Genomic DNA, 17,900 nt, shown 5'->3' on the forward strand with positions numbered 1-17,900 from the left:
TACATTAGTACGTAAGTTTAATACCTGGAGATTAACAGAAATGACAGTAGGGCACAGATGCAACACAATAAAACAGGGATGGGGGGTAGGACTGGAGGGGGCAGAGGGACACTGGATATGATCACAGCAACCAAGGAGTGATTCTCTTGGTGCTCTGAGGTCATGAGACACTTGCCTCTTGTCACCAAGAAAACTGCATGGTGAATAAACCACCAACTCTGGAAGATAAGCCGTGGCACTACTGCGGAGCTTAGAATGGGGTGGGGCCCGCTCTGTCACAGTGTTAATACTCAAGGATGGCGGGCTTGGAGAGTGTTACGAAATGTCAGCATTTTGACCTGGCGAGAGGGGCCTATTTGGGATGTGCCCCGTTTACCTAACACTGGGTGAAGGAGGTCCCCACTCAGGGTAACAGGGCCCCGGGATACCGTGGTCTTGATCTGCAGCAGCACTCCACACCACTGCTCCCAGCCAGCTCCACTCTGTCCACTGAGCACCCTCTCCGCAATGGACCTAAGCCAGAGTGAGCCAATCGAGAGGAGGCGGGAGGAACCACGTGGTGGGATGGAAGGGGCAGGAGCTGGCGGAGGAGCAGGTGTGTCTCAGGCCGGGCCCTCCCCTAGGCATCATTGAGGCTGCTGTCGCTCAGGAGCACCTTCTCCCCAGGTCTGAAGGCCGGCATCCCAAGGTAGGGGCAGCTGGCGCAGCGGAAAGCATCACCCAGGTAACACTGTTGAAAGAAGAGACCATCATACAGGGAAGCCAAGTGTCAGCTCTCCCAGAGACACAGGCCAGGAGGAAGGGATCCCAAACTTCATAGTATGGCCACAGCGGCCTGAAGAGAACGACTGCGTACATTTGTAGGTCCAACTGGGATCCAAATACTAAGAGTCTTTAAGATCTCTGATTTCATGAAAGACAAAAGTCTAGAGAAGTTCCTTAGGTGGACATACTTCTATATTCTCAGCAGTTCACATCACAGCCACACTCAGCAAATGGCTGAGTAGCATCAGGCCTAATGTGAAGCAGAAAGAAAGGGGCCAACAATAAGAAATGACAGGTGCCTCCCCTACGGGCATGAGCGTGCTACCCACCCTCAGGAGATAACCCCTCTTCCCATTACTACCTAGAGACACGTTCTCGCATGTTCACCTATTATTAAAATACTTGGGCAGTGAACTCTGTAGAGCTGGAGCTGGTCTGTGTTTAGTTTAGGCCTTTGTGAATACTGAGTAATCAACCAGATACTCACGTTTCCACAAGCCGACTTGGGCTGGGAGCTTATCTGGTCCCTCAGCTTCTCTTTTTCCAGTTCTTCTGCGAGGCCACAGGTGCTGGGGGAAAGTTAGCAGCTGATGAGCGGGACCTGCCACCACCCAGAAACTCCAAATCCTTGACAGACCTTTTCCCTGGGAGCCTTCACAGATATGGAGTATTGACCTTTCCTGGCCTAGTCAGGTTTGGGCTCCACAATTCAATGATGGATTGTTTGGAGATTCACACATAGACAGTAAACTATCGAAAAAGCCAGGAGAGGTTAGCACAAATTTGGGAGAATGGTAGCCTCTTGTAAGGAGAGGGAGGGAGATGCAGCTGAGGGAGCACGCAGAGGCGACTTCTAAGGAACAAGTCATGTTCCTGGTTCTTCAGCTGGGTGAGCAGGACATGGTGTTCATTTTATTGTTCTTTAAAATGTACTTATTTAGCATACTCTTCTAACCGTCTGATACATTTTACAATAAAACATGTTTTAGTAATTGTAAAGTACAGCGATTCCTTGATAATCAGAAGCCGCTGGCAGCCTCTTCTCACCCCAAGGCTTACCAGTTCTTGCAGGCCTTCCTCTTTTTCCCTTCCCCACAGGAAGCAGCCCGCAAGGAAGCTGGGTCTGGCTTCTTCATATCTTCTGGATCCAGCAGTTCATCTGAGTCAATGAGATCCTGGAGAATGTTCGAAGCCATTAATGACACAGTCATGGTCTCTGCTAAGGAACAGGTGAAGTGGCCACAGTCCACAGCAGCAGTTCGCCCATCTATGTAGAAGGCACCCATCATCCTACCCGGGCTTGATCATCACGCCCAAGCTGACCACACAGTGAGTACACTACGTGCACAGAAGCTGTGTTAGGCTGTGAGGGGGCTGGGGACTCATTTACGATGTGCAGAGAACATGTGTGTGGAGGGCAGGGAGGGAGGGGGCAGGAAGAACAAAGAGAGAAGCGTTATATTTATGCGAATATATAAAGGGCTGTCGTGTGAGAAAAGGGAATGGAATATTTTCTATATAATTCCAGAGGAAAAGGCAGATAATGATATATACACTTGTGTAATTCTTCGATAAACGTGTAGACAGTTAATCTGTAAGCTCTGTGAGGGCACAAACCGTCGCCTAGTTTGCTTACCACTCTAACTTCAATAGTTGTAGGAATGAAGAACTTTATTACAGAAAGCATTGATCTGAGTTGGAAGAGCATTACTGTTAAGACAGTGAGCATTTGGTGACTTGCCCAGACGAAGGAGCCAAAAAATATTTTAGCTGACAAACTCTTCAGGTTTACGCATGCCCACAAGAGTCTTTAATACATCACATGAAGTGAGAACAAGAAAATCTGCGGGGGGAAGGATGCTGAAAAAGAAATTTAAAATGCCACTAATGTGGAGTTTCCTTCTGAGTCAAAAAATGCCAGTGGCAGGCACAGCCACAAGGCTGGGCTTTAAATGCTTTCACACCTATAAACCCAGAAAGGCCGCTCCAAACAACAACATTCCCACCCAAAGTGGGGCCTAAAAGAAAGCAATCAGGTGACCACAGTGCTGACTCACCACGCTCTCATCCTCCATATCGTTGGCCGAGAGGGTCCAGAGCTTGGCAGCTGCAGGGTCCATAGCAGGCTTCCCTGAATCCAACCAATGAAAGAAAACAAGCTCCAGAAAAGCAGCTGGGAACAAACTACTGAGGCTGTGCAGGGAACACACTGGGCCGGCGGTCAAAAGACCTGGGTTCAAGGCCCAGCTCTGCCACTTAGAAAGGCATGAGAGGAACCCATCACTTTATGGCAATAAAAGCCATCATTTGTTAAGCTTTGTGCCAGATACTACATTAAACATTTTACACACATGATCTAATTTAGTCCTGCTCACCACCTTACGAGGAAAGTTCTCGTCATCCTAATTTTATAAATGAGGAAAGAGGTTTAGATACTTAGAGTTACACACAGCCACAAATAACACAAGTACAGACAGAGTCTACCTAACGCTTTTAACTTCCACTCCATATTGCTTTCTCCTCCTTCTCTTAGTTCCCATCCCTAGAACATGGGGCTAATAGGATTCCCTATACCCACTGCAGGAGATTTGAATATTAAACAAGAAACTGTACCAAAAAGCATTATAAATAGCAAAGCTCCAGTCACATGTAGACCTGTTACAGACAAGAAAATGGGTTCGAGAGCTGGTGGCGGCGGTGTAACAACGAATCAGTAGCAAATCACACCTCCTGATTCTCTCTCTGGGCCCCAAAGAGCTGAGGGTCCAGTGTGGGCCAGTCCACGAATGGGCCTTGGGGGGAAGTGCACCCCCCAGAGATCACTGTCACACTGGATGCTCAGATCTCCCACAGGGCAGGTCATGTAAGCTGCTCCTACCCATTCTGGAACAGTGACGCCAAAGGTTAGGACGTTAAAGGATTTCTTGAAGATTTAGGCTGGACAGTCAAAACAGAGCAGTGTGAATGTACCTGTAAATTTTTGCATACCTCACAGCTAGGACAATTTTTCTCAACTCAGGCATTAAAAAATAGTGATAGGAAGGGTGAGAATGGTGACAAAGGGTGGAGTGCAATCTTCTGAGAGGAGATATTTTTGTAAGTGTCTTAAGATCCTCAAAGAAAAGCTGCATTCAGTGGCACAGAGAAAAGGACACATGGGAAGGGGAATAGCACACGCTTATCCGCCATGACTGTCACTGTGAGGTCTTCTGAGGGTAAATGTCATAATTCTGGGGTCTGGAAAGACTTCATCAACTAATGAAGCTACGGGAGTCTGACCTCTAGAATCTGGAGACCTCAGTGTCCTCTGGTGCAGAAGAAGGGGCTGAACTAGGTAATATCTATGCATCATTTCAGTTTTGGATCCGAATATGCCCAGAACAACAGTACATTAAGCATTCTTCCATTTGGAAATGAGGGAAATTAAGGAAGGGAATGATCCTCTGAAGATATCACCACCTCATTCCGATCTCTGGCTCAGTTTTTAATAAGGCTTTTCAGGCCCACTCAGACAGAACAATGTCCCTAGGCCAGTCTCACCGGAAGACTTCTTGGTAGTAGAAAGCTTAAGTTGACTAGAAGAACCCACTTCAAAATTGGGCTTTTTTCCTGTGATCTGCACAGAGAGTAGGCTGTCACTGTGGTAACCCAGGTGTTCTCGGACAGACTGAATCTCCTCAGGGCTCAAGAACTTGCGCTGCAGCTGAAATTCAAGATATCAGAGGATTAGGCCACACTTCTTCTACAGTATGATGGTGTACTATGTCCCCCTCACAGGTGTCAAATGCTCACATCTGTAGTAAGCACACGACAGCAGGAGATCACAGACATTGCCTCGTGCCTCACGTTCAGTTTCTCACTGATCAGGACCCTGGAGTGTAACTTCTGTCTACATGTTTATGTAGAGCCTGCCCCTTGGAGAGTTTTATCAAATATCTGTCTATTAGGTACAAGGCACTGTGCGAGGCATTGTGGAGATTGTAATGATTATGATTATCAAGATGAATCGGACATGTTGAAGAGGCTGTCGAATGGAATCGAAGCCTGTGGCGGGGGAGCATGCCCACAGTAAAGATGCTAGAAATGAAATACACAGTAGAGAAAGAGAACCACAGGGGGAGGGAAATGCTTTCTATGTTCCTTGGGAAGAAGCTGGGGGTGCCGCCTCTACGTCCGACAATTATGGAACTGCTACATAAACCACAGTCCATCTAGAGCACTGAACGCCGTTCCATCATTAGTAAGGAAGTGGGTCAATACACTGAGGTGGATAATGTCGAAGACAGCTAAAGGTGGGGAAAAGAGCTAGTGACTGAACACTGTATACATATGACCTTGTTTACATTTAAAAATGTGTATACACACACACAAAACACACTTGTAAATACATAAAAAGAAGTCCGAACAGCCACACCAAAAATGTATTGGTGGCTCCCTCTGGGGAGGAAAGTGTAAGCAAGGCCTGAGATGTCACTTTATATTCTTCAGCCTTAACTGAATTTTTATGAACATCCCATATTTTGGAATAAAAAATGGAAGAACTTTAACTAAAAAGAAAAATAAGAAAGGGTAGGCGTGAAGAAACTGAGGCCCCAGGTCATGTACAGATCAATGGTATAACAGCTATCGTGGTGTAACACCTCTCACACAAGGAAATTTCAGCATTGGAGAATAATGTAGAACCATAAATACCTCTATTTAATGTTAATATTTCTAATGAATTGTCAGAAAAGGATTTCCCGCTCCAACCTATTCTAGCCTCCCACCCAAAAGCTGAGGAAAATACAGGCAACTGCCCTTCACTTAGGCCTAAGATTCGTGTCCACTAAGAGATGTGTCGCTCTCTCCCTGCCTCAGTGGTCACCACTAGTACTGAGACCAAAATACGTCCCAACCCACATGGGCCCAAGCTGAGTCTCTTCAGAGGAGATTGATTTCAGAGGTTTCGTCCTTCGAGGCATCTGGTTTCTCCCATGCAGAGCCCTTCCCAACTTGTTTCCTAGTTGAGTGACACTGATCACCTCACCTTCAGGGTTGTTATTTCTCCCAGATTCTCTCTGTATCGTCTGACAAAAGAGATACTGGGTTTAGTCACCCAAGGCTTAAATTCCCAGCAAAGAAGGTCGTCTACAAACATACCTCTTTTACTTCCACAAGACCAGAAAGAGTCAGGGCTGAACACAGCTTAGATGCCGTCTTCACTTTGCTATTGTTAACTGCTAAGAGGAAAACCCCAGTTAATAGCTTTATAGGTCAAAGCAAGAAAAATAATAAAGGCTCTCTGCTATTCAGGTCAGCAGGCACTAAAACAATAATAACCTATTCTGTTCAATGTATATATATTTTAGTGATAATATTTTAATTGGACAACTCTTTTTGGTTGTTCAAAGTGCTCTTACTGATGCTCTTAAGTGTCATATAATAATTCCATTATTATTGCTTCATATCACTCTCTGTTTCTTTGAAAAACCTAACCTTCCAGGGACTGTTGGATAATGACCAAGAGGCTGAGAAACTGTAAAGTATACAAGTATCTCTGTATAGTTCCGACAGACACTGTGTTTAGTCACCCAAGGTTTACATCCCAAAGAAGGCTATAGCTGCTATTAACATCACAAGCTTATATTTCCACATAAATGCCTTTACACATTTCAAAATACTTTTTTTTTTTTTTTTTTTTGTGGTACGCGGGCCTCTCACTCTTGTGGCCTCTCCCATTGCGGAGCACAGGCTCCAGACGCGCAGGCTCAGCGGCCATGGCTCATGGGCCCAGCCGCTCCGTGGCATCTGGGATCTTCCTGGACTGGGGCACGAACCCGTGTCCCCTGCATCGGCAGGCGGACTCTCAACCACTGCGCCACCAGGGAAGCCCTCAAGATACTTTTATTTCTATTATTTGATGAAATAAGTCATCACATTTTGATAGAAAGTCTAGTTAAAAATGCTAAAAATCGGGCTTCCCTGGTGGCGCAGTGGTTGAGAATCTGCCTGCCAATGCAGGCGACACGGGTTCAAGCCCTGGTCCGGGAGGATCCCACATGCCGCGGAGCGACTGGGCTCGTGAGCCACAAGTACTGAGCCTGCGCGTCTGGAGCTTGTGCTCCGCAACGGGACAGGCCACGATAGTGAGAGGCCCGCGCACCGTGATGAAGAGTGGCCCCTGCTTGCCACAACTAGAGAAAGTCCTCGCACAGAAACGAAGACCCAACACAGCCATAAAGAAATAAATAAAAAATTTTTTTAAAAAAGGCTAAAAATCTAGAATGATTCTGACAGCTTTACCACTGAGCAAAAAAGAGGTTTTTATTTCTTGGATTCTATCTTTACTTTCACATGAATCAATATTTAGCTCATCACTCTCAGACTTCTGGTCACTATTTTTTTAACTTTTTAGTTTGAAATAACTATAGATGCATAGGAAGTTAAAAAAAAATGTTCAGGGAGGTCTCAAGGACCCTTCACCTCTTCTCTCCACGATAATATCTTACACAACTATCATATAATATGAAGACCAGGAAGTTGTCACTGATAGTCCACAGAGCTTATCCAGATTTCACCAGTTTTACATACACTTGTGTGTGTGTGTGCGTAGTCTTCATCACCACAAGGAACCCTCACACCACCCCCTTTACAGCCTCACGTACCCCCTTCCTCCCATTCCTAACCCCGACGATGGCCAACCTGTTCTCTGTCACTATAACTTTGTTATTTCAAGAATGTTATATGAACAGAATCATACAGCCTCTAAGCTTTTGAGATTGGATTTCTTTCACTCAGCATGATTCCTCTGAGATTCATCCAAGTTGTTGCACGTGGCAATAGTTTGTTCTTTTTTTAGTGCTGCATAGTTTTCCATGGTGTGGATGTACCAGTTTAAGCATTCACCTGTTGAAGGATCCAGCCATTTTCAGATGAGCAGTTTCCTTCTATTTTACTACCTAATGGGTCAAATATCACAATTTATTCAGATGTGCTGGTTCAGAGTTTTACAATAATTCATCCCTTATCCCTAAGGATAAGGTTCAGTACGGGACTGTTGATCTCCAAATTATACCTCCTTCTCAGAGAGATGCGGTAAACATACCTAAAGATTCAACCCTGTTAAACTCTAGTCTTTCAGGTGAAAATTTCCTTACCTACAGCTGTCTCTACCGGCTCTTTGAGAAAAAGACATCCACTAGGCCGAAGGATCCGGGCCATCTCAGCCAAAATCTCAGCACTGTGCAGAGTGGTGCTTCCAGGAATTATACCCGACAAAATAATGTCAAAGCTAGATTCTTTGTGGGCAGCTGAAAAGAAGGAAGACTCTAATCAACAATCACCTTGGCCCCAGAATCTCCCAATCCCTCCCAAGTCCCCACAAAGGTTACATGCGTGGCCTTGTAGAATAAACACCTACCTGTTCAGCAAATGCTATTATACCACCGTTACTAGCAAGAGGGGCAAGGACACTGCTGCCCTGCTCTCCCTCAGTCTTACTAACTTCATCTCCTTTTGTATGCTCAGGGGAAAAAGTAAAAAAGGAAGGTGGACGAAAACCAAGCTTTTTTAAAAAATGTGGAACATCTAATAAGAAATAAGAACTTACTTATACAAATCATCAACTATACTCCTAAGTCCACTGTATCTCAACTGGAAAAACTACTATCATGTGCCACCCCCCCAAAAAAAACCTCAGCTATTGGGCTTCCCTGGTGGCACAGTGGTTGAGACTCCGCCTGCCAATGCAGGGGACATGGGTTTGAGCCCTGGTCCAGGAAGATCCCACATGCCGCAGAGCAACTAAGCCTGTGCGCCATAATTACTGAGCCTGCGCTCTAGAGCCCGCAAGCCACAACTACTGAAGCCCGTGTGCCTAGAGCCCGTGCTCCGCGATAAGAGAAGCCACCACAATGAGAAGCACGTGCACCGCAATGAAGAGTAGTCCCCGCTCACAGCAACTAGAGAAAGCCCGCGTGCAGCAACAAAGACCTAGCACAGCCAAAAATAAATAAATAAATTTATTTAAAAAAGAAAAACAAAAAAAAAAACCCCAGCTATCAAGGAACGACAAGAAATGCAGCACTGCCATCAAAACCGCCCTCCCTGTAAGACAACCTGGGTAGGTACTTACACTGCAACAGCTGGTTGATGTTTTCCACAGACACTCGGCCCTCATCGCCAGTTAAGGCTTGAAGCTTATCCACCAGATCTTTTAGAGCCTCCATCGGAGATGACTTATCCCAGACCACTGCCACAAAGTGGCCAGCTGAGATCCCAAAATCTGCCATTCCTGCAGTGCTGTGGACCTAAAAGCTATGGGCCAAAGGAGAGTCAAGAGTGAGCAGAGACAAAACGCAATTCAATCCATGGAGTACCACCAAATGTGATTAGAATTGCAACCTAATTCTGACCTCCCACCAGGGAATGCTGACCACATTAGAAAAACTCACTGTAGATACCAGAGTGTGAATAAATAAACCCATTATCCCAAGGTTTCATAACCCCAACATTCCCAAATATGGCAGGTGGCTTCCTTGGTGAGAATCCTGACTGGGCGGTCAAGTAAGGAGGTTGAAGGCACAAATATTCTTTTCTCTTTGGTATGAGACAACTCAGCTTGAACAGAATGTAAAACACACAGGACATTAATTAGGCAGAAGTATGACTCAGCAAGGGAGGCAAATAAATTGGCTGATATAACCCAACCACAAGCTTAGTGTATTTTTTAAAAAGAGACAACATATGTAAATTTAGCAAACTGAATAATGATATTTTCCCATTCATCAAGATATGAAAATTCAATTCTATTGACTCTGCATTGATCAATAGTATCTACTACCTCTATCTCTAACAATTAACATTAGCCAGACTCTTCAAAGCATTTTACCTACATTATCTCAATTGAACCTCAGTACAACCTTAAACTAGATATTACTCCCATTTTACAGTCAGGAAACAGGCTGTTGACTTTGCCCAGGTCACACGACTAGTAAGTGTTGTGTGGAAAAAGTAAAAGCTGGGATCTGAATCCAAGTCTATATGACTGTAAAACCCATGCTTTAAACCTACGGAAATTTCCTCCTGCCGGGGTCAACTTTCTCTTTGACTTGATACTCAGATGAGTATAGAATGTCCTCACGATGCAATCAGGTCAGGAGATAGCAGTCTACTCAGTTCCCCATTTCTTTCTTAAACATTAATGACTCCAAGTCCCTGGCTTCAGACAGCTCTACCAAACGACATGAGACCAAAGCTGCGGGAGAGGGATCACACACAGATGGGTCTTAAGCCGAATACTTCTGTATTCTGCAGAGGTGGCTAACCCAGTGACAATTATGCCACCACAGACACTCCGGGACCAAGTTTAAGTCAGGCCTACACACTCTTCCTTCTTTAAAAATGTTCCCTTCAGGGACTTCCCTGGTGGTCCAGCAGTTAAGATTCCGTGCTCCCAACGCAGGGGGCCTGGTCTGATCCCTGGTCAGGGAACTAGATCCCGCATGCCACAACTAAAGTCTCCGTATGCCACAACTAAAGATCCCGCATGCTGCAACGAAGATCCCACGTGCTGCAACTAAAGACCCAGCGCAGCCAAATAAATAAATAAATCTTAAAGAAAAAAAAAAGACATGTGAAGCAATCTGAGTGCAGAATCTTTAAAAAAAAATGTTCCCTTCAAATGATTTGCTCCTCAGCCTACAAAACATGCCTAGGTCAGCCAGTCATCCTTAAATACTGTAGTACTTTGATTTTGCTGCTCGTTTCCTAAGGCTTTTATTTTCTAGAGCAAAGTCAAAACTCTTCAGTCTTCTGGATTCAGGTGCTCCGTAATCTGGCTCCACCTGTATCTCCCACCTCCCCAAAGTGAATCCTTCCTTGTTGTATGAAAAATCTTGGCATTTTCACTCTATCATGCTTTTTATCTGGTTCCTTCCCTGTGGAATGCCCTCTTTATTATCCTGACCTGACTGCACGCCGTGGTAAAAGGATGCCAAGTGTTATCAGATAAACAGGATTCCTTAGTCATTGAATTGTGGTTTTTAAATCCCTAAAAAGCACACAATCAAGAACTGAAACTTTAAGCTTTCAACTGTAACATGTTGAGGAAGAACCCTTACAAATCTTTCAAGTGAACAACTCTGGATGAATCTCACATTTAAGAACCAGCTGGGGAAGATAGGAATATGGATTGCTGGGTATGAAGTTATAAGAAATAAATGATCTCCTTCTAGAATGATGTTGGAACAGGCTCTCCCTTGGGACAATAGAAAGAGATGAGAAGTTCCCTTCCCACTACAACCTTGCACTGTACTCACAGAAAAATCCTCATGGAAGAACCGAGGGGCCAAAGACTACTCATTAACTAGAGAAACACAAAAAGCCAGATGTTGAGACCTTTTCAGCAACCTTAATGGAGGCAGGGTTTTATTTTTTCATTTTTATTTTTTTGAATTTTATTTTTTTATACAGCAGGTTCTTATTAGTTATCCATTTTATACATATTAGTGTATATATGTCAATCCCAATCTCCCAATTTATCAGGCAGAGTTTCAGAGAGCACAGGTTTCGAATACGGATGAACTGGGGTTCTACCTATCACTAGATCTTCTATTTATTAGCTACATGACAATGGATCAGTGATTAGCCTCTTTTCTCATTAATAAAGTAGGGAGAATAATCTTATATTTTGCAAGGCTGCTGCAAGAAGTAAATGAGAAGATAAAAATATGCAATGTACTCAGCAGGACCTGGCACACAGAGCTCAATAAAATAATGTTCTAAGAGAACTCTGAGCCTCCACTTCTCTGTGGCCAGTTTATTTGCCTTTGCTTCAAACAGTCCTATAAAATCTTGTTCTTCCTCCTCAGCCATACCTGCTGGGAGGACACCCCAGGGAGAAATGTGAAGCTCCTTTTTTATTGTTAAAGTTATACAACATAAGAGTGGCACTTTATGCCATCTTATACAGTACTCCAGTGGGATTGTGTCTGTAAATTAGAAGAATGGAAAGTGCTTTGTTTTCCATATCCCCCCAAACTAATCTTCTATGGTAACAGGGAACTCATAAAATACATTTATTAAACATTAACTCTCAAAAAGACATAGCCACCACTTTCAGTCAGCGTTTTCCAAATAAAATGGGACACAATGTTCTTTTAAATATCTAAAAGCCAAAGTGTGATACTATTCATCATCAGAGTTTTATGTTGTTGTCAATGTCTTTTCTAAAAAAACAAGGAAATAATGTCTGGCACCTAAGTCAACATACTTAGAAGTGTGACTCAGAGCCCAGTTTCATAAATAAAAAGAGGTGGAATAGAAGTCATTGTCACGTCACTGGACTTGTTAAGCATCTCTCCAACTCTGACTGCTGCACACACATGCCCACAGCCCTTCTAAAATGTTGTGGGCAGGTAGTGAAAGCAGATGTCTGAGAACAACTTCTGGAGATGCACTTCTTTATTTTTAAGGCACCCAGTAAGCATCAAATCCTGAGGCATTAGGCTCCTTTGATGGATGAAGAGGGCCAAAAGAAAATAAATAAGATTGAAGTTTGGGTATCAGTTCAAACCAAGGATCAAATCCTTTTAAGTCAAATGCATAAAAAATTCTAAGAATACTGACAGTTAACAGAAAGAAAAATTTAGTTAAAATGAACTGACCGAAGAGCGTGCACTTGCGCGCGCGCGCGCGCACACACACACACACAGGAAAAAAGGTGACAATCTGCAAGGAAACAGTAAACTCAAAGGAAAAAAAATAGAAGACTTTGTCTCCAGGCAATTAGGTGTGTGTCAAACTTAAGGGTTTCAGGAAGGATATCCAAGTGCTAGATTTTCCACAGGAAAGATTCATTCGAAGATAAGTGGACAGAACTCAGAAAACAAAACCTCATGGAGAGATCAGTAGTGCTTTACCGAAATCCAGAAATATGGATCTGAAATTTTAACATTTGGGGAGTAGTTTTGGCTTAGGGGGAGGCTTCCCCCACACTCACGCAGGGGAGAGTAAGAGGTTCTGAAAAGGTTGATAAGGAGTGTGCAAAAATACAAAGACAAGGGTCTAACTGCACAAAACTTACAGAACGGCATGCTTAGCTCCAGCTGTTGGTTATCCCTCATCCCCAAAACATTTACTTCTTCCGACTATTATGAAGCCTTCCCTGGTGATAGGTTTCCCAGTGAGGCGCCTCGCATTTACATATCTGCTCAGTGACTAGTCCATGACCTCCCTGAGTCACGCAGAGCTTGGCACTCAATGTCAGAATAAAGGCCACCAGCCTTTCCCAAACTTGCAGATCGTCCAAATCACCCGGGGGCATTTGTTAAAATAAGATTCCAGGGCTAAATAAGATTCCAGATGTACTGAATCAACTCTCCAGGAGAAAGACCTCGGTATCCGATTTATTAACAAATGTCCTGATGGTTTTTCCAATCCGGCAAGTTTGGGAATACTCAATTATATCAACTCAACACTTTGGAGGTTCAGGGAAGTCAAAGTTTCAAAATTACAACCTGGGGGGTCCAGGTACCCCCAAAGACGGAAACTTAAGCTTCCCTGATGTTTGCGAAGAGGGACTGAGAGTCAAGGTCACAACATCTGGCTACTAGCAGAACCGGGTCTCAGACTCCGGTCTCCCGGACCCCAGCTCAGCGCTGTCCCCCGGGGCCTCAGGCCGGGTCCGGCAGCGCGGGAGATAAGGCAGCTCGGGAAGGGCAGAAGCCACCACGCCAGGAGACCGGGACGAGGCACGGCGGGCCCGACCCCTCACACCGGCTTCCCCCGGGCGAAAGCCCGCTGTGGTCCTCAGGGAGGTGGCCATAGCCACGTTTCCGCCGAAGGACGAGGCTGGGGATGGGAAATGAGAGGACATGGGGCAGAGGGTGGGCCGGAACGGGGGCGTTGGGGAAGGTCGGGCTCTCGGACCACCTGGTGATCGCTCACCTGCCGCCCGGGTCTCGCTCCCGGCTTCTCAGCATCGGCCGGCTCCGCACCTCGCGCCTCTCGCGAGAGGACGAAGCTCCCGCTGCGCGGGGAGGGCGGAAGTGGCCATGCAGCTGACTCGGTGCTATACGGCGCGTCGCTGTAGGCAGCGTGCCCGCTTCCAAGATGGCAGCGAGGGTGTCTGGCGCGCTCGGCCGGGCGGGGTGGAGGCTTCTGCAGCTGCGGTGCCTCCCCGGTGAGAGGGCGGCCGATCCCGGGAACGGGGAGGGAAGGGGAGGGGGCGCGAAGCCGATCTGGGCTGGGTGAGGGGCGGAAGAAGCCTCGTGGCGGCTCGAGAGCAAGGTGAGGTGAAGGGCATAGCGGCTCGCGCCGGCGCCTCGGGCTTGAAGTGGCCGCCTGGCTGGCTTCTGACCCCATTCTCGACCTGTGAGGAGCGAGAGCATCAGGGAAGGGTCTGTCACTCCCATTTCATGGAGTTGACGCAGCCCGAGAGAGGGCTGTGGGTGCCCAAGGTCACACAGCTCGGTCGGTTGCAGACTGGCACACTTGTACCCAGTCTCTTAACTCCATTGTCAAGTCCCTGGGCCCTGATCCCGGGAAACAGACACAGAGAGCGCCTAGTCTGCTTTTTCCCAAGTCAGTCATTTCCCCACCTCTTCAGTAATTCTTCAGTATCCTCGTACCACTTTTGCCACCATATAGTCAGTATTTTTGTTTATACGTCTGATTTCGTAAAAATATAGACGTTTTCTTAAAAGAGGAAGCTTTATATCACTACCATAAATGGAAAACCAATGTCATCTTCCACAAATAGAACGTATGAATTAACATATTAACATAAATATATAACTAATGAAATAATATTCTCCTGTATTTCACCTAAAATCTTCTCGTGGACTGCAGTGGTTCTGCAATATTGCTTTGGGACCTCCCAGGTCCTTTTCGAAGTTTTCTGAATATTTGGTCCGTTTTTTTCTGTACCTATGCTAAAATAATTGATATTTTCACACATAGGTGCTGTTTCTTTTAAAAATCATTTTTTCCTGATTTGGTCCACAGATTTTCTTTAAAATGAGTGCTGTTTTGTTGTTTCTATACAAAGCTCCAAACTAAATATGTTCAGTAAAAGTAATGCCTATGACCCAGAAAATGTACTTCGAGGTATTTACTCAACAGAAATGAAAAGCAAAATGTCCACAAAAAGGTTTGAACAAGTATATTCATAGCACCTTTATAATAGCCAACAGCCCAGGTGTTCAATAGAATAGTGTTTCTTAGTGGAATGCTACTCAGCAGTAAAAAGTAACAACCTCCTGATTTTCTCAGAAATATGAATCAATCTAAAAAGTATTCTAAGCAAAAGAAGTCTTATACATACACAGGATACACAGTATGATTCTATTTAGATGAAATTCTAGGACAGGCAAGACTAGAATGAAAAATTCAGCATAGTGTGGGTGGGGAATAACTGGGAAGGAATAAGAGGGAACTTTCTGGGGTGATGTTAATCTCTAGATAGGGGTTCAAGTTAGGCAGGTGTATACATTTGTCAAAACTCAGAATTGGCCCATTTAAGATTTGTGCATTTCATTGAATGTAAATATCACCTCAATAAAAGAACAGTAAATATTCAATAAATATTGAACTCTAGTTAATGATGTGCATGTTGAAATGTTTAAAGATAAAGAATTCTGAAGTCTGCAACAAATGCATCAAAAAATAAGATGGATTGGGGAATTCCCTGGCTGTCCAGTGGTTAGGCCTCGGTGCTTTCACTGCTGAGACCCAGGTTCAATCCATGGTTGGGGAACTAAGATCCCACACGCCGTGTGGCGTGGCCAAAATAAATAAATAAGATGGCTTGATGTATGCAGAGTGTGATGGATACACAGGTGTTCATGCCACAATTCTTTCCACTTGCTTGTATGTTTGAATTTTTTTTTATAGTAAAATACTGGGAAAGAAAATAGTATGAGCCTTTGCTTAGGAAATACAGTACTGTACTTTTCAAAACCCCTTTCCTAAAGTAAATGGGTGTTGCAATATTGCAGATGAGAAAACAGAGACGCCACATAACCACTAGGGAGTCAGTACTCAGACCTTCTAATTTATAGTCCAGTGCTCTTGCCATGATATATAAATATATAATGTTTTCAAGTCACTTTCATTTTTTTGTTTGGGCCTCGCAACACTCCCATTGAGTAAGTAGAGATTATTTCTCTTAATTTGCATATTTTAAAGTCGTGCTCATTGGGGTGAAATGGTTTGCCCATTAACACACAGCTAACAAATGATGGAAACATGTCTAGAAGACAGGTCTTCCGTTTCCTGGTTCCTGCTTTTGCCACCACATCATGTCGAAAGGTTCCCAGTTTACCCAAGAATTTTGTGTGGTTCTGGTTTTCCTCTGCTTTTCTTCCTCCCCATCCCTCGTACCACTCTGGGTCTCAAAGGGTCTTCTCTGGTGAGTGTCCCTGGCTGACCAGCTCAGTTTGTTTCAGTGTCCCGCTGCCGACCAGCCCTGGTGCCACGTGCCTTCCACGCTTCAGCTACACAGCTGAGGTCTTCAGATCAGCAGGAGCAGCAACCTCCCCCCTCTTTTTCTCAGCAACATTCTGAGACACAGGGCACAGAAGAACCCAGTCAGGAGTCTTCTCGTTCACCCCCCAGGTAGGCAGTAGAACGCCAGTCCACCCATTTCTGACCACTTTGCGTGCTTGGGTGAATCTGTGCTTCTCCTTCCTCTAGCCTCTCTGTTCCCTTCACAGCTTTCATCATTTTCAACCTTATCTTTGAAAGGAACCCGTTGTTTGTTTGTTTTATGAAAACGGTGCCTGTACCTTCTAAACCATTCTAAATAATACAAAGGAGTTCACAAAAGTAAAAAGATTATCAGAAATCGCAAACCCAGAGATAACTCTTTGTGAATATCCTTTTCTCTAACGTATTTCGTATATAACCCTGTATATATTATAAATGATGAATTACACTGTGCACTATACATGCTGTTCCAGAACCTGTTTGTTCACTCAATAGTACGTTTATAATGTCATTTCACAATCTATATTATTTTAATGGTTGATAGTATTCCAGCAAACGGCAGTACCAAAATTTATTTGACCTGTCTTTTATTGATGGATATTTAGATTTCCTTCACTGGTATGAAAAATAATGTGATAAAGTAGATGATTCTCTCAGCAGTGGGAGCGCTGAGTCAAAGGATATGCACAGTTTACATTTCGTTACACATGTGAGGCCAAATTGCCCTCCAGAAAGGAAATAATAATTTACATCTCCGTTAGATGTTTCGTCTTTACTTAATCCTGCCGCTGAGAAGTTCCTCTGGCTCTGAAATTGGAGTGTTCCCAGTCATTTTTCTGGTCTCCCAATGAAAATAGTTTTCATTTCAATTCAACAAATATTGTTTGAGGATCTACTTTGTGCCAGGCCCTGTGAATAACGTAACCGTTGTCCCTGTCCTCAATGGAGTTACAGTTTGGTACAAATCCAGATAAAGAAACAATGTGGTAAGGCTATACACTGGGAAATCCAGGGTGCTGTGACAGCATGCACCTTCCTATCACCTGACCTCCTCGCTCATGGTTCCTTTCTCTCAGTGACTCTATGGGAGGCGAAGGATGATATGATTTTTGCTCTGTTGGCATTCAAATGCTGATACCGACACATAAGTATATGTCCTCTCAACACGTGCTGAGAGGAGGCACAGAGCCTGTGGTTTCTGGCCAGGCACCTGTTGCATGCCAGGCAGCAGGCGGTGAGGTGAGGTGAGGTGTGCCGGGCTCCGTCCCCATGTCTCTCTTGCATTTGGGTCTCAGGTACACAGACCAGGGTGGTGAGGAGGAGGAGGACTACGAGAGTGAGGAGCAGCTGCAGCAGCGCATCCTGACGGCGGCCCTGGAGTGTGTGCCCGCCCACGGGTGGACAACAGAGGCAATTGCAGAAGGAGCCAAGGTGTGTATGGGTGCGGGCGGGGCAGCCTGACCAAGATCAGCCAGGAGGGAATCACAGCAGCCAGAGCAGAGGGCTTTCTTCCAGCCCAGCTCAGAGCCCCAGAGCTCCTCACTGCTATATGATTTTCTGGTTCTGTGTTGTTTGTTTTTCCCCAATAGGGTAGAAATGGCTTTGTTTTTTAATTATTTTTTAATATAAAAAGAATATACCGTGGAGTTGGTTCTTGGCAGTTAGGT

General features: G+C 44.8%; 2 protein-coding genes across 5 annotated transcripts in view; one reads left to right on the forward strand and one right to left on the reverse strand.

Moving 5' to 3' along the window:
* Positions 1 to 13,909, reverse strand: CIAPIN1 (cytokine induced apoptosis inhibitor 1). Of its 2 annotated transcripts, none has more exons than XM_030847991.3 (9): positions 13,693 to 13,909; positions 8,879 to 9,060; positions 7,902 to 8,054; positions 5,905 to 5,981; positions 4,306 to 4,468; positions 2,823 to 2,896; positions 1,825 to 1,940; positions 1,253 to 1,334; positions 1 to 730 (listed from the first exon to the last, which is right to left on the reverse strand). In XM_030847991.3, exons 2-9 carry the CDS (start codon positions 9,033 to 9,035, stop codon positions 620 to 622), a joined length of 933 nt encoding a protein of 310 aa, XP_030703851.1. In that variant the 5' UTR covers positions 9,036 to 9,060; positions 13,693 to 13,909; the 3' UTR covers positions 1 to 619. The 2 variants fall into 2 exon arrangements, with proteins under 2 accessions (XP_030703851.1, XP_030703849.1); XM_030847989.3 differs by having other exon boundaries at positions 5,905 to 5,984; positions 13,693 to 13,908.
* LOC115847820 (DNA-directed RNA polymerase II subunit RPB3) overlaps positions 13,788 to 17,900 on the forward strand; it is a 23,772-nt gene continuing 19,659 nt past the window's right edge. For all 3 annotated transcript variants that reach the window (XM_060289731.1, XM_060289732.1, XM_030847986.2), the window contains exons 1-3: positions 13,788 to 13,927; positions 16,194 to 16,362; positions 17,529 to 17,664. In XM_060289731.1, the coding sequence (XP_060145714.1) occupies positions 13,858 to 13,927; positions 16,194 to 16,362; positions 17,529 to 17,664 (375 nt within the window). In that variant the 5' untranslated portion in view covers positions 13,788 to 13,857. The remainder of the gene's footprint in view (positions 13,928 to 16,193; positions 16,363 to 17,528; positions 17,665 to 17,900) is intronic.

Source organism: Globicephala melas, chromosome 19 (assembly GCF_963455315.2).
Source record: "Globicephala melas chromosome 19, mGloMel1.2, whole genome shotgun sequence".
Lineage (NCBI taxonomy): Eukaryota > Metazoa > Chordata > Mammalia > Artiodactyla > Delphinidae > Globicephala > Globicephala melas.

Coding starts and splice junctions, on each gene's coding strand:
- CIAPIN1 (XM_030847989.3), bottom strand. CDS start 9,035: ATGGCAGATTTTGGGATCTCAGCTGGCCACTTTGTGGCAGTGGTCTGG. Junction 8,055..8,878: donor CATCAACCAGCTGTTGCAGT/GTAAGTACCTAC, acceptor CCTTCTTTTCAG/CTGCCCACAAAGAATCTAGC. Junction 4,469..5,904: donor GTCTTGTGGAAGTAAAAGAG/GTATGTTTGTAG, acceptor CTTGAATTTCAG/CTGCAGCGCAAGTTCTTGAG.